Source organism: Alternaria atra (genome assembly GCF_907166805.1).
Source record: "Alternaria atra isolate CS162 genome assembly, contig: 21, whole genome shotgun sequence".
NCBI lineage: Eukaryota > Fungi > Ascomycota > Dothideomycetes > Pleosporales > Pleosporaceae > Alternaria > Alternaria atra.
The window spans coordinates 5174714-5189225 of record NW_025091319.1 but is presented as its reverse complement, the minus strand read 5'-3'; the positions used below and the strand labels follow the sequence as shown (position 1 = coordinate 5189225).

At 49.8% G+C, this 14512-nt stretch overlaps 3 protein-coding genes across 3 annotated transcripts; 2 read left to right on the top strand and 1 right to left on the bottom strand.

Annotated features, from left to right (window-relative positions):
* Nucleotides 1-442: 442 nt before the first annotated feature.
* On the top strand, nt 443-1042 carry ALTATR162_LOCUS2177 (uncharacterized protein; the record flags this gene model as incomplete). Its single annotated transcript, XM_043309779.1, has 1 exon — nt 443-1042. The coding sequence occupies one exon, from the start codon at nt 443-445 to the stop codon at nt 1040-1042; it is 600 nt and encodes a 199-aa protein (XP_043165714.1).
* Nucleotides 1043-9569: 8527 nt separating this feature from the next.
* ALTATR162_LOCUS2176 (uncharacterized protein) lies at nt 9570-11386 on the top strand (the record flags this gene model as incomplete). Its single annotated transcript, XM_043309778.1, has 3 exons — nt 9570-9779; nt 9826-10941; nt 11213-11386. 3 exons carry the CDS (start codon nt 9570-9572, stop codon nt 11384-11386), a joined length of 1500 nt encoding a protein of 499 aa, XP_043165713.1.
* A 1401-nt stretch (nt 11387-12787) lies between these two features.
* On the bottom strand, nt 12788-14512 carry ALTATR162_LOCUS2175 (uncharacterized protein; the record flags this gene model as incomplete). The annotated part of the gene is made up of 1 exon (XM_043309777.1): nt 12788-14512. The coding sequence occupies one exon, from the start codon at nt 14510-14512 to the stop codon at nt 12788-12790; it is 1725 nt and encodes a 574-aa protein (XP_043165712.1).

Genomic DNA, 14512 nt, shown 5'->3' with positions numbered 1-14512 from the left:
TGTTCTTTCCACAGCTCTATAGCGGTCCACCTTGCGAGAACGCAAACTTGAGACTAGTGCGTCGTGATCTGTTTTTTCCCGCATTTCGTCTCTTTAGACCTTCAGGTATACAAATCCTGACTACGACAAAGGTTCTCGCTGACGTGCTACTAGCAAACTGACTTTGGACCAACCACGAATGCTCAGTATTCGATCAAAATCCCCCTGGACCCCGATCCCCCAGTAAGCCCACCCGACCCAGATGTCCCGTATGCTGAACTTCAATCACGTTACGCCAAAAGGAACGTGAGTATCAGGATATTTTGCTCAGCGCGATGCACGGAGAACATCTGGAAAACGGAATGGAGATCTGAAAGGCCAGTTGCAACGATGCTCGTCGGAACGTCAGCGACTTGACCATGTTTGGGCCGCATCAAACAAGATACAAGGAAGTAATGCACAAATGGAAAGCGGAGGGGCTGAGAACAAAGACCTTCGCTCAAGTGCGCTCAGCTCAGACCCAAAACTCAAGGCCGCACAGGATTCTGGGAAGAGAACTCCGCGTATAGTCGAGATACCAGAGCCTCTTGCAATAGAGTCTACGACCATGTCAGTCTTGGAAGATAGCGACGAAGAAGTGTCGGAGGTTCCACCACTATCCGCCTGGGGAGAGAGAACCGGCAATGGTTATGAGATCTTCGTCGTGGACGAAACTTCCGAACAAGATGTCTTGATGGGGTATAGCTGGGATATCAGCTCAAGTCGTGAGGAAGCGGTATCTCAGATAAGTGAATCGTTGCGCCAAGCGGCATCAATTGCCGAGGGTAAAGAGTACTACGTAACAACAGTCCTGGGGAAACGCATCGTCAATACAGATCCTGAAATCCTTTTCGGGACTTTCGAGACTTGTCAGACGTTAGCTATTGGGACTGAAAAGGGTATAAATAAGTGGACTTCCGCTCTGACTGAGGCTGCGCCATCTAAACTATCGTATCAGTCGACTGTTACTATTCAGCAAGCTACCAGTCAAGCTCTAGAAGGGAAAAAATCCCCCAATAGCTAGGGAAAAGGATATCAGGCTTCACCAACGCGACCACGACTGACGGCTACCCAGAAAACTAGCCAAGACATATAGACTCGCCCGGGAGCGGGGTCTTTTTCGCCGCTCCCCATCAACATCAAAAAGCTAGACCAAAATTAAACATCTCTAGCCTTGTATTCATGACGTACAGTGACTGTTTTTTCTATCAAAATTTAAGTTACTGTTTTACCCTTGCGAGTTGTCCCAAAATGGTGTTATCGTAGTAAAATTTTACTTAAGATACGGCTAACTACCGTATCCTCATCCTCTGCACGCAGAATTTGCGCTTTAATCTTTCGTAAGAAAAATTGGCTGTACAAAGGGTATACAAGTGATTGCTGGAAATATCTATGGAACCTTCGTCGATGTAACCTAAACTCTACTTTCCCGCACAAAGCACTACTATTCTACTCCTATGTTCATCTTTGACGGAAATATGATGTTTCTTGGCAATGGACTGGATGTGGATGTACGACATTTTTGGGGCGAGGGGGGTCGTGAGGAGGGCCACACTTCCCCTAGCTGATGCTGGCCCAAATCGTTTCCTGGGTACCCGTCGACCCTGCCGCCCCTTCTATATCCCTGCCCGTACTGTCGGTGGCGTTTTGTGTATACAGGGTGGGTGAAGTGGACGACGTTGTGCAGACGATCTGCCCCATGGCCGCGCGAAGACCATCAACAACACTCTGATAGTGAGCTGGCCTTTTATTTAACGGATGCCCTCTTAACCTGTTTGCAATCCCGTATAGCTGTTCGACCACTGATAGTAGACGTACATAGTCCTCGACAAACGGTGGCCCGTTTTTCCCCTTTCTTCGGGGGTAAAAACAAGAGGTGTGATCCCAGGCTTCTCCCCCGATAATTGATATGCGAATCCCATCATCGATGTGGTGGAGTTCTGCCCTTTTTTAAAAATGCCTGACAGGAAATGTTGAATGATCGGGGAGAGATTCTGGGGTGGTGCGCGTGGCATTTTGATTCGTAAAAAGACGAGGTGTGGAATAGGGATGTTAGTGATTGCAAGTGCGTGATATGCGGAGGTCTCTGGATGCTGATTACCGTGTTGACCACCGGGTAGAAAGGTGTTGAGGTCTCTATCACTGAACGTGGCACAGTTACAAAGGGAAAAGGTTTCCCGGGTTTCCCTTTTCAGGGAGACGCAGGCGGCAGATTGAAACACGCTAGCGGGCCCAAAATTATCATCACCAAAAAAAAACCGACGTGCTGAGTGCTGGCGGCTGGGGTGTGGCTTATCCCCAAAAGGCTGTTGTGGGGAAGGGGTGGAGTAGGAGACATAAAGGGGCGCCTACAACCGGGCGGGTTTCTACACGCCCCTTCCTGGGTCGGGAAAGTTCCCCTACCCGGAATCCGCGACCTTGTTCTTCGTGTTCATACGGGGCATAAAACTATCTGCTTCGAGGTAGGATTGCTCCATTGAATGAACGAAAAGGGAACTATTCAAGTTATCGTATACGTGATCGCGTACGGCTCGGCGATGGGGGTTCTACTGGGCTGGAGGCTATCGCAATATCTCACCACCAACTCGCGAGCGCGTCTTTCCCCTTTCACGAAATGGGCGGTGTATAGTGTAGTCACTCGTAAACAACGGTAGCTCCGACGTTACGATTTTGCGGGATTCGTCATCCCGGCCCTTTTCGTCGCGAACGTCGTAGGATCCCCTGTTTTCATCCCAACTCGAGCTGAGCTATCGCTGCGTTTAGCGGCTTAGCGTCGCTAACTCTGCAATACTGTACCTTGGTGGCAGGTCTAATATTCTACTGGACAAGGTCTTTCGGCTCTCCTACACCAAGCAGCAATTGATGCATCCCATGGGGGGGGACTATCACTGTCATCGAAGGGTTGATTCATGGTATATTCGAGATTTCGCGATTTTCGATCGGCTGTAAATCCCATTGACCTTTCAGTACGTCACCTAGGTATCCTTGTTCTTGCAATGATCTATGTAACGCATCACATAGCTCCTCATTGTTTTGAGCACTATCCCCCGCCCTTCAATTGTGTTTTTTCCCAAGCAGGATACGAGCTTTTCGTCAAAACACATTCGATTCTTGCTGTCGGGATCATGGGCCCGCTTTTGCTTCATATTCAGGTCCTGAATACTTATGTGATCGTGTGCATCACTATCGCAGCCTCGATATATCTCTTTTCAAAAAACTCTTGGCTTTTTCATTTTTTAAAATCGCAATGTCGGGTTTCGCCCAACATCTCGAGCAGCTGTTAAAAAAATCTTACAGATCGAAGTCAAGACAAAACGACCTTGGAGCGTAATTTCCTGGAAAAGTTGTTACCTCTCTATACCCCGGCTCCGCAGCCTCGGCCTCGGATTCTGGGAATCTCATCCATTTTTTGGGGGCGGGTCCCTCAACAAGACGAAGGTCAGGCATCAACAATCCCATTCTACTTGTTCAAGGCCCCCCCCCAGGTTTACTCGCAGACTGCAAAATGCTAACGCAGACATGTCTGCTCTGATTGACGGCCCTTTCGGGGGGTTGGAAGCAGATTCTTTCACCAAAACGACAAGATTTTTCTCATGTCGGATGGTATCGGGATACAACTCATTTGTACACAGCTCAATATTTACTTCGTGCACATGTTCAAAAAAGATTTTTCCTCAGGCGGGTAACCGTAGTCTGGGTCCTCCCAAACTCAAAGGTATATTCTTTTGCCCTACCCCTGAACAACAAGGCTGATACACGTTTTAGATAATGCGTATGATTGAAAAAAAAATCTGTTCGCTCTGAACGACATGGATCAAGAGAAAGGTTTTTACCGTCTTCTGCTATTATCCCGAAAAAGTGACAGATGGTCCCTCAAGGCCCTAGAATCATACCACTGTCAGACAGGCTTAATATGCCTTGGATCATAGACAAGGGGTGGGACGCTGAAGCCCGGTAATATGCTAGTTTTAGGTAAGACTAAGAGACTCTACCGTCCCAGAGGGTTAAAACCCTGGTTTTTGGCACTCCAAAGTTTGAGTTGCCGCAAGGGAAACTATTAGATCAAAATTCACATGAGATCGATTTTAGATGTAGCGTCTTTCAACCTAGCGAGTTTAGTCCCGGGGGGGTCTATATCTAGGGCACTATCAAGGAGACTGGGACTGAACTCCCAAATATCGACGTATGGCGTAGATAGGTCTAATAATAGATGCTTCGTGAAGTGTCGGCGCTAAGGTTGGATATAAAGGCTGTCTTTTCCCCTGGGCAATGAGCAAATGCACCTTCGACAGTAAATCTGTATCTAGCCTTTTAGCAGCGTTTTTGGGACTTCACCTAAACATTATGGAAAATCTGACCCGGCATGTCTCCCCGCCATCCTCCGCAAGATTTTGTTTTAACGTGGTCCCCAAAAGGGCGGGTGGTGCGGGGCTGCAACGCACTCGCAACCTGTTTGCGAACCCCTCAACTCAAATCACACAACAACGAAATGCAGCCGCGACTATAGAAGACAAACATATTCGGGAAACATCATCCCAAACTTCAGATCTATCGGGGGATCATGCGCCGCGAGAGAAAAAAAACCTCCCAGCTCTTACAAAGCTTGAAGGTCGGGCGGCTCAGTTAGAAGCGAACGCGGCGAACCTCAGCGGCATTATTAAATACCCTATTGGAGGATAATCAAGGCAAAGGGTGAGGAAGATTGCAAACTTCAAAGGGGGTTGAAACCCGAAGGAAAAATGATGGATGCTATGGTCGCTTTTTCCCGTTTCACAACAGCTGAAGCGATCTGAAAATATACCTACTCTGTTATCTAGATAAACGACTACATCGTCTCAATAGACATCGTGCTTTCTACAGTTACCCAGGTATCACACGAGACCAAGGTGCGGACGACCTCGGGGCTGGATTGAGTCCGTGGTGACCCAAAAGCGATCCCTGTTCCCCCATTTCCTGCGCTATACCACTTTACAGTATTCTGCATTGACGCTACCCTGCTTTTGATATACCGCGTAACCAAGACGCTCATCAGCTCTGCATCCCTTGCCGGGTGCTTCGTTGTCAATGGCTCTTCTAGACGCCCACTCCAGTCTAAATCCTTTGTGAGATACGGTGCGCTGCTACTGGTGGCTGTATCCCTGTTTTGGCATTGCGATTCACGCGCGCCCACCTCGGAACACCCGCCATACTCTGTGCGGGATATCTCGAGACGCCCGGCTCTCTATCCGAGACGCCCATCAGGCTTTTTATCCCGGCTTGCTGGATCTGCCTTGCGCACACACATCCCGCACAGCCTACACGTTCCTTCCTACAGTATCAGGCTCTATCCTGACGGAGTGATCTGTGGCCATGTCCCGCACGGCACGCACCACGACAAACTTGAAGTCGGCGGTGCCATAGGTGTTAAGCGGAGATAAGGAAATGGCGGCAGTTGTCCTTGCAGGCGGAGTTCTCCGGCTATCGCATAGGGTGGCGCAAACACGTGGACTCGGAAGCACAGCACAGCACAGACCACAGATCCATAAAGTGGGTACATTCGCATATTTGTACGATACATCAAATCCGCTCTACATACCGCAGAATCCATGATGAGAGCACACCGAGCGGCAAACACAGCTCATGGCTTTTCCCGTAACGTGCCCACCGCTGAATGGCGCACACCACTGAAATGGCGCACCTCTACATAAAACTATCTTTGCACATTAATAACCTCCCCCCACAACATGCAATAAAGGCGTGCAATAGCTGAAATTTAAACCTCTACTTCTACTACATCTTTCTTGCATGTGGGTTTTTATGTCCTGCCTCCCCCCAGTTCTTGCAGCGTCCCAATACCTCCTGCACTACCACCTGGGGACCCTCTCCTGACGCCTCTCCACCTCTAACTGGATCTCAACATCCCCTTTTCTCAACTATATCCTCTTTCCTCTGCCTGCGATAGGGTCCCTCCCTTCCCGGATTCCTTTTTTTTGCCCTTTTTACGTTCAGATGCTGCCTGGTTTTTTCCTCCCAAGGTTGGCTTTCTAGCCTCAAGCAACGTGTGTAAGTGCCCCCAAAGTTGATCCCCTTTTTGACCTAGCACCCTCAATGATAGAATCAAAGGGGAAAGATTCCTTGTGATCTGTTATCCTCTTGACAATCAGCGTCGTTTGAGCCTCTATCTCCCAGGCGTTGCTTGGTGTTTTGGGTTGCCAAGGGGTAGGCCCTGGTGCAGGTGGTGTTGGCGTACGAGGCTGTACTTCAAGCCTAGATAACACCACATCTGGGTTATGTGGGACTAAGCCAGTTGCTCGAAAGCTTAATAAGATATTGTTCTTTGAGAACGCCTTGTTAAATATTGGCTTGAAGGCAGCCAGGAAGGCTTTCTTGTCGATGTGGTGGATGTAGCTGTCTGCCAAGCCCCTAAGTTCCTTCTTGTACGCCTGCTTCAGCGGGGCAAAACAACCCACATCAAGTGGCTGTAGGATGTGCGATAAGTGTGGAGGCATGCAGAGAGTGATAATATTGCTTTGCTCACACAGATCCTGGAAGGCGAGTGACTTGTGGCTCTCGTGGCCATCATGGATAAGCAGGCGGTGACTACCCACTGTTCGAGCTTCTGTATGCTAGATAAAGTGCTGTAACCAGGCTAGACCAAGCTCGTTCGTTGTCCAACCGTTGTTACTAACACCTATCCTCCAATCTTTTGGGTTGTTGTGATACCAGGCCTAGTCGTGGTGCTTTGCTTTGAGGATAAGGAATGGTGGAATTGACCACCCCATCGCGTTGATGCCAGCGATTAACGTCACCTACTCACAATCGCTAGGTTGAACTCCAAGTGGCTTGAGGCGTCTCTCAGAGGCTGTTACTACTTTAACAGACCCTCTGACGCCCATCTGGAAGCCAGTCTCATCAAAATTATAGACGTCTTCGTCCAAGATCCCATACTTGGCCTTAACGTTGCGTACAAGATTGAACCAGGGCCCAATAATAGCTGGGTTGCTGCACAGGACTCTCTGGTGATCCCGCTGTATTGTCACCTGAGATTTGATCTCAGGTCTCCGGCGTACAAGCCTGTAGGCCCAGTTCTCTCCAACCTGGCCACCACCACGTACAGCTAGTAGTTGATTGGCCATCTCTCGTACGTAGCTGAGCGTAGGGGCAAATCCTCGCGCGTCAAGCTTCCTGATAGACTGTATAATCGCCTCCTCTTCATGCCTCTGCAGCTTTGATGCATTGTGGTGAGTATTGTGATCAGAAGCTGGTTTGGCACGTTGCCTTCGAAGGGTGGTTTCAGGCACGTTGTACACAGCAGCAGCACGTCGCAGGCTTAATGACGCGTCGGATTTCATAGCCTGGATAGCAAGGATAATTCTATCTGTCCGGGGACGTGATTCAAGATTAGGTTGTTGTGGCATTGTGGAGATGGTAGAAAGTGGTGTGGTCTTGGCACTGTGCGCCATTTCAGTGGTGTGCGCCATTTCAGTGGTGTGCGCCATTCAGCGGTGGGCACGTTACTGATAAGCAGAAGAAACCCTTTCTACATCTCTGTACCTATATGACAGTACGTGAGTGAAATGCCACAGATCTTCCTTACCCTCTTAACAGTCGCTACTGGAAAATTACCGATGTTGCCGTCGCCTCCGCGCCTAATTTGAGAAGGGCCTTGTCCCATAGCACGGCAGAGCATCCCTCCTCCAGCTCTACTTATCAGCTTGCATTATTTCAAGTAGTTATAATATTGTAATATAGACCCCTCCAGCCTTACTGCCACGCTCGTAAGCCAAACTCAGCCCTGTGGCGGCAATACTAAAATGGTTCATGCAACGTCGCTACCCCTGTCGGTACCTTCTCGTTAAGCGAGCGAGTATGGCCCGGAAAAGCTCTACAATTGTCCCAAAAAGGCAAGCGAACAGCCTCACAAGCTGCAGCACCAAGAAAGAAGCAGAAACGTAACTTAGTACTGTAGGTGTGCAAAGTGGCGGTGCAGCACATGAGGAGCCCCCAGCTCCTCCACCCAAACACAACACCCGCGGCCGGAAGATCACTCTTCCAGCAAGATATGTATAGCAAACATTTGTCGCATAGGCCTATAGGGTACTCCACCATGATTTCTAGTCGCGACAGCGATTGTGTGTGGCTCTACAGCTTCACTTTTTGGGTGACCTGTATGAGGCTTCTGATGCGCACTACGCGCACGAACATGGTACCCCCGATTGGCCAGCTTGGCGGCAAGGCTATCAGCGTTTCCACCGTACATGACCCCTAGATTTATCTCCGCCCTTTGTCTGAGCCTCCAGTATGTGCATAGCTTCCACCCGCCTAAGTGTTCCTCCCGTGCGTGCGCCCAGATCCAGGAAGGTGCATCGCCCTTCTCCAGCTTCTACCGCCTAAGCGCTTCTACCGTGCGTGCTCCCAAATACTGTCTTCTAATCCCCTCCTAAGCAGGCCTCCCGTGCGTGCGCCCAGATCCTGTCGTCGTCCGACCTCCCGCTTGAGCAAGCCTCCCGTGCGTGATCCCAGTTCCAGGAAATGCATCGCCCTTCTCCTAGCTCCTGCCCGCCTAAGTGTTCCTCCCGTACGTGAACCCAAATCCAGTCTTCTAATCCCCGCCTAAGCAGGCCTCCCGTGCGTGCGCCCAGATCCTGTCGTCGTCCGACCTCCCGCTTGAGCAAGCCTCCCGTGCGTGATCCCAGTTCCAGGAAATGCATCGCCCTCCTCCAGCTCCTGCCCGCCTAAGTGTTCCTCCCGTGCGTGACCCCAAATCCTGTCTTCTAATCCCCGCCTAAGCAGGCATCCCGTGCGTGATCTCAGATCCAAGGAATGCATCGCCCTCCTCCAGCTTCCACCCGCCTAAGCAAGCCTCCCGTGCGTGCTCCCAGATCCAGGAAATGCGTCACCCCGTACATGACCCCAAATCCTGTCCTCCGATCTCCGTTCAAGCAGGCATCCCGTGCGTGCTCCCAGATTTACTCTTAAGAAGTTTTTGGGCCTCAGCACCTCGCTTACTCGACCGTTCCTACGGTACACTCGTGCTTGATCCCCAAATTCACTTCATCATGATCGACAAAAGATTTTCTTTTCGAGGGACCGTCAGAGTCCCTTCCGATTGCCTCTGTACCAAAGGATTGAGCTCTCCTCAGAATGAAGGGCTGAACGAAGATAGTACAACTTGGTCCAAACACGATGTCGCCGCTGAAGATCTCAAACAAAACGGCGATAGAAACATCATCTGTGTCCTTGTATGCGATGAGCAATTGCAGGCGGCGTTGAGCGAAGCGAATCTCAAGCCGGATGCACTCTTGAAACACTCAAGTAACGGACACTTCCTGGAACTTAAATATTTCGAGAAAGAATCCCTGCGCGTTCTGCAGGGTCGGGATTTAGTGCTTGCTGGGCGACATCTACTTCCAGTGGAGAAAAGATGGTGGAACGTTCGGTTGTATGCTGAAGGTATTAAGTCAAGTTTTGGCACATTCCATATCCAAATCATTTCTTACACCAGGGCTGATTTCCACGAAATAGAGCATTATCTGAGCCCCAAAGACATACCTTCCGGCGAAGCTTTTAGAATGCTTCGTATGTGTCAATTACATCGACGACCGGACGAAGAGCAATGGTGGTGGAGAGGTATCAGTAACAGTATAACGAAAGACGTGAAGCAACTACTCAATAAGGAAGTCCTAATGAAGGAGGTAGACCGCTCCTTACTTGTTCCAGGTTTCTGGTTCCCCATCAAGTTGGGCGTTTTCCGGAGACTCAATGGGGTCAAATGCGACGAAGTAAGTCCAGCTCTTCAGCCCGCGAGACATCTGCTAATTCGGGAAGGAACTTGCTCACTACTTCAAACACATAAACGAGACATGGGATCCAGTCCTTCGTTGCCTCGGCAAAGATGTCTGGGTCATAGACGATGCCACCATCGAGTTTCTTGAGCTCAGAGCGCCGAAGGCATCTACTGTGGACCGGAATGAGATAACAGCGGGCATGGAAAGCGGACTGTTATTCCCTTACATTGGACACCAACGGACGAGGTCTCAGCTGTTGACGTGTTTGTTAAGCATACCATCGCTGATACCGACCGTGCAGACATTCTTCAACAACCTCACCTACGTAGAACCTTGTGCAATGGTCTTGAAAGGCATTTTGGATCCACGCCCGAAATGTTCAGTCAAGAACTCCTTTGCTGCCGCTTTCAAATGCCCCCTGGAGCTCTACGTGGAAGAGGCTGATGGAAAGTTCAGCCGGCATAGACCGCTGGAAGCTAGTGAAGCCTTCAACTGCTCCTATCTGCAACTCTGGCTATTCGCAATGAGAAACTTCCCTGAGATGACAAGGATCACTGTAAAGAAGGAAGTTACGGAGCCTCGACGATATGCCAATGAACCGAATGCATGGCTCTGGCACGATTTTGCGGCGCTCGCCGCCAGACTTGGCTTCAGTACTAGTAGAATCAGCGAGATTCTATCAACCAACCCAAGCATGATACATGCAAGGAGAATGCTGCTTGATGCTCGTCCGTCAGATCAATATTGCTTTGATGATGGCGAGTTGGAGCGCTATACAGGTCAAATATCGGAGATGATAAAGTCGGCGAAAAAGTTACCGGTGCCTTCTTCCGAGAGTCAGATTCTCCGATCTCAGTCGTGCACGGAGGCTCGCAACCGGAGATGTGGTCGACCACATGAGTTTTCACACGCTGCAGACAAGGCTCTCTTGTTCCTGCCAACCATGCAGAGCTCTCTGGGAGACATCGGACCTGTGAACTCCTTTTTCGTTAAGAAAGACTTCGTTATATCATTCTTCGGCAGGGATTGGAACAGCACGTGGTGTCCACTTCTTCAGAAAGATGAGGGCGTACCTGCTGTTGACTCGGCGGATGCTTTAGATCCTGAGACAGTGCATAAAGAGAAGGCTGGTCAGAAAATATGTTTGCAATACAAGGTACTGCAACACCTCCACGATCAATCGCAGGCCGCTAATTGTCCCCATATAGTGTCTATATGAAGGCAGAGATCCAAGCAAACTGAGATGGAAATATATTAGGGAGAAGAGATCATTGACAAAATCGCGCAGCTCTTTCATCCGGAAGACGAGAAAGGGTGCGAGGAAGAGAAAGATCCGCTCGACTTAGACATATGCGGAAAACCTGTGCAAACAGCATCAATGATCTGAAAATCCATCACTCTCACCGCCCTAGCTTACATGGTGACAGGTCCAGCCGATCCCCAGGGGTTCATCTCCGCCTTCGGACCATGACGAGGAACAGAAGGCCGCAGAGAAGATACCACAGGACAATCAGCTGCCTCCAATCGAGAAGGATGATGCGTGTTCGTGGCGTCTCGGGTTCATTCGAGACATCGCAGAACATCGAAGCAGTTTTGAGTAACTGGGGTGCCAAGTTGATTCAAGTTGTTTTATCTTATGAAATTGTACAATTGGGTGCCAGAAGTCTGTTAGCGCCATGCGCTCGGGCCACCAACACCACTATTATCGCAAACTTCAAAGCTATGCAACTCTATAGAACCACGTTCAAATATTTAATTGAGGGCAGCAAATTAATCGAATTAATCCTAATATTTTGTTTGATACCCATTTGCTTGTTCAACAGCGCGGAGGCGGTGCGGCATTGACGTGATAAGCTTTTTAATCAGAGTGGTAGGTATAGCCTCCTTCAAACCAGCTTCAAACCTCACCCACTCCTCTGGCGAGTCTCCTATCGTATCAAACTCAGGATGGAGCTCATGGACCTTCCTTTTGAGTGCCCACCATAAGTGTTCAATAGGGTTGAGGTCAGGAGAATAGGGTGGCCAATCAATCGTTGCAACACCATGCTCCTCAAGCCAGCCTCTTGAGAGCGCAGCAGTGTGAATAGGTGCGTTGTCCTGCATAAACCACTCGCCAGGTCTGTACTAATCGGTGAGACCCTCATCGAGGGCTTTAACGTAGCTAGAGGCCGTATATCCGTTGCGCCTTAATAATGTATCGCGGGTCATAATTACTAGAGGGCTACGGCCAACTCTACCTCCTGGTGTCATCCATATTGCGCCCCAGATCATACGCGCAGGCTGCCTAGCAGTAGAGACCTTCTCTACCATCTTGTGTGACCATTTATCCGCTCGTAAACGCCATACCCATTGCGTGTTGTAGCTAGAGCCTCAGGCGAGGCTACACTCGTCACTAAATTTAAGAGTCTCCCTGCGCCAGTTGAAGCTACGCCAATCCTAAGCAAACTTAAGACGTTGTTTGGCAGTAGATCTATTGATTTTTGGTCTGCGCTTCGCTCGAAACTTGCGGTAGCCCTCCTCTTCAAGGGCGCGTTGCACTGTACGCTGTGAAACGTCAGGGTAGGCCTCCTTAAGGAGCTTATAGTACTCTATACCAGGAGCTTTTTTGGCGATTCGAAGCAGCCGACGACGATCTCTACTAGTTAAAATAGGTGGACGGCCTGTACGATCGCGCGTGGTGGTGCTAGAGGTGGCCTCCCATCGAGCTATCGTTTTCTGTACAGCGGGTTTTGTACAGCGGAGCACGTTGGCGATTTCCTTGGTTGCTGTACCAGCCTCTGCCTGTGCTAAGATAAAATCGCGTTGGCATTCTGATAATTCACCACCTAGCATTCGATTGCCTGAAATTTCAGCGCTAAATGACCTCATATTGATGGAGTTGTGTGGTGTTGCAGAAGATACCTATCTTGTGATCTCATGTTGTTGTTGGGCCCGTGCGTTTAGCGCGAACAGACTTATGGCTTAGTACAGTATAAAGAAATAGAAAGCAAATAACCAAACACCTATTCGACGCGCCTTCGTTTGGGTTTGGTGCCTGGGGTCCATTCCATGTCATCTTCATCATCTCCCTCCATGGCAAAATCTTCTTCCTGCAGTCCTCTTGATGCCAACCCGAGCCTGTGTAATGTTATCTTAAACTGCTTGATTTGCCTTTTGTGTTGTTTTTCCTCAAGTTGCGTCGAAGCTACGCTGTAAGTAAGACCCCAAGACTTTTCCAATGTGAGCACATCAGAGGCGCATAACCCGCCTGATGAGAACTTCTTTGCAGCGCTGCAAATTTTCTTGTCAAAGCTGGTCATAAGAGCTCCTGTGTACTTTTTCGTGTCATGATGTAGGGAAATCCATTCAGCTTGCGTTTTTAGCCACAGATTGTCGACAATTTCTAGCCTGCTGTCGACGGGGCCCTTCCACTGAATGAAGCCTGGGCGCGAGGGTGATGATCGCGCGCGTTTTGGCGAGCGTCTCTGGTTACTGTTGAGTGTCGACTGTTCGTGCTTTTCTGTAGGAGCTTGTCCGTCATCCAGATAGGCGAGCTCCATCAGATCTCGATGTTCATCCGGGTCTTGCTGGGCTGTCTCCCCATGGTCGTTGTCTGATGAGTCATCGACTACGATTGCATCATCTTGACTATGGCCATGATCTTTGAGTAAGGACTTGTTCTTCTTTATGCGGCGACCACCTGAAGATCCTGACAAACGGCTGCGTACGTTTCCCGACTCAGACATCACCGCCTTAGATAAGTCAGGATCACTTGCACTTAGCGCGCTGCTGGTGGATGATATGTTCTTTGAGAGCCTTGGAGATATTTCCTGTACAACTGTTGTGTTGTCTACGGATGCTTCGTTAGAAGGCTTAGAGATCTTGGCTGCGGCGGCCATTTGCTTAAGTTCTTCGAAGTCGATAGTCCTTGAGCTTCTACTGACATGAGGCTGCGTAGGTGAAGTCGAGCAGAGAACGTTCGAGTGGTCTTGGACTGTCGGGGGAGCTCGGGCAATCGGTCCCGAGCCAGCCGTATGTTTCGACGTAAAGCTCGTGCTCTTCATGGCTGGCTCGCTATGGATCAGGCTCATAGAGTCGTCAAACTCCACGGGAAGTGGCGTGGGCTTGACGACTACATTATCCGTCGATATGGGTGGCACTGGTGAGGCTCCCACAGGGTCGAGTCCGACGCCCAGCGATGTTATTGACACACTAGGGACAGTGTCTTTACGCTCTGCCAGGGATGTCGTAGAAGTAGAAGGTTTTGGAACTTCCTCATAGCACACTGAGGTGCTTGAAATTGCTAGCAACGGCGCTGGCTTGTACTGAATAGAGTGGATGCTCGACATAGCCAGCGAGGGACATGATTGAGCTCGAGATGGGGGAGACACAATCGTATCCTTCTGGTTTGCTGGCCGAGTACCATCCGCAGAACCCGGGCGTCGAGCCGTCATGTCGAATTCTACTCTGGCCGACATGCCTGTCCTCGACAGTGGCATAAACAGTTCGTGTAACGGGTTTCCGAGAATCCCAGGACCAGTGTTATCTGACGAGAGATCCTCTGCGATTTCATCCAAGGAGTAGTTCGTAGCCTTGTTGGAAATTAGTAGTGATAGGGCAGGTAAGATCATCGGTTCGCGTACATCTGTGTAGACCGAGCCAGGGCTCTCTTCGAATCCCCAAATACCGTCAGTGAAACCACGGAGTTCTTCTGGAGTCAATGTTTGCAGGAAGTCGAGTTCGTCCAT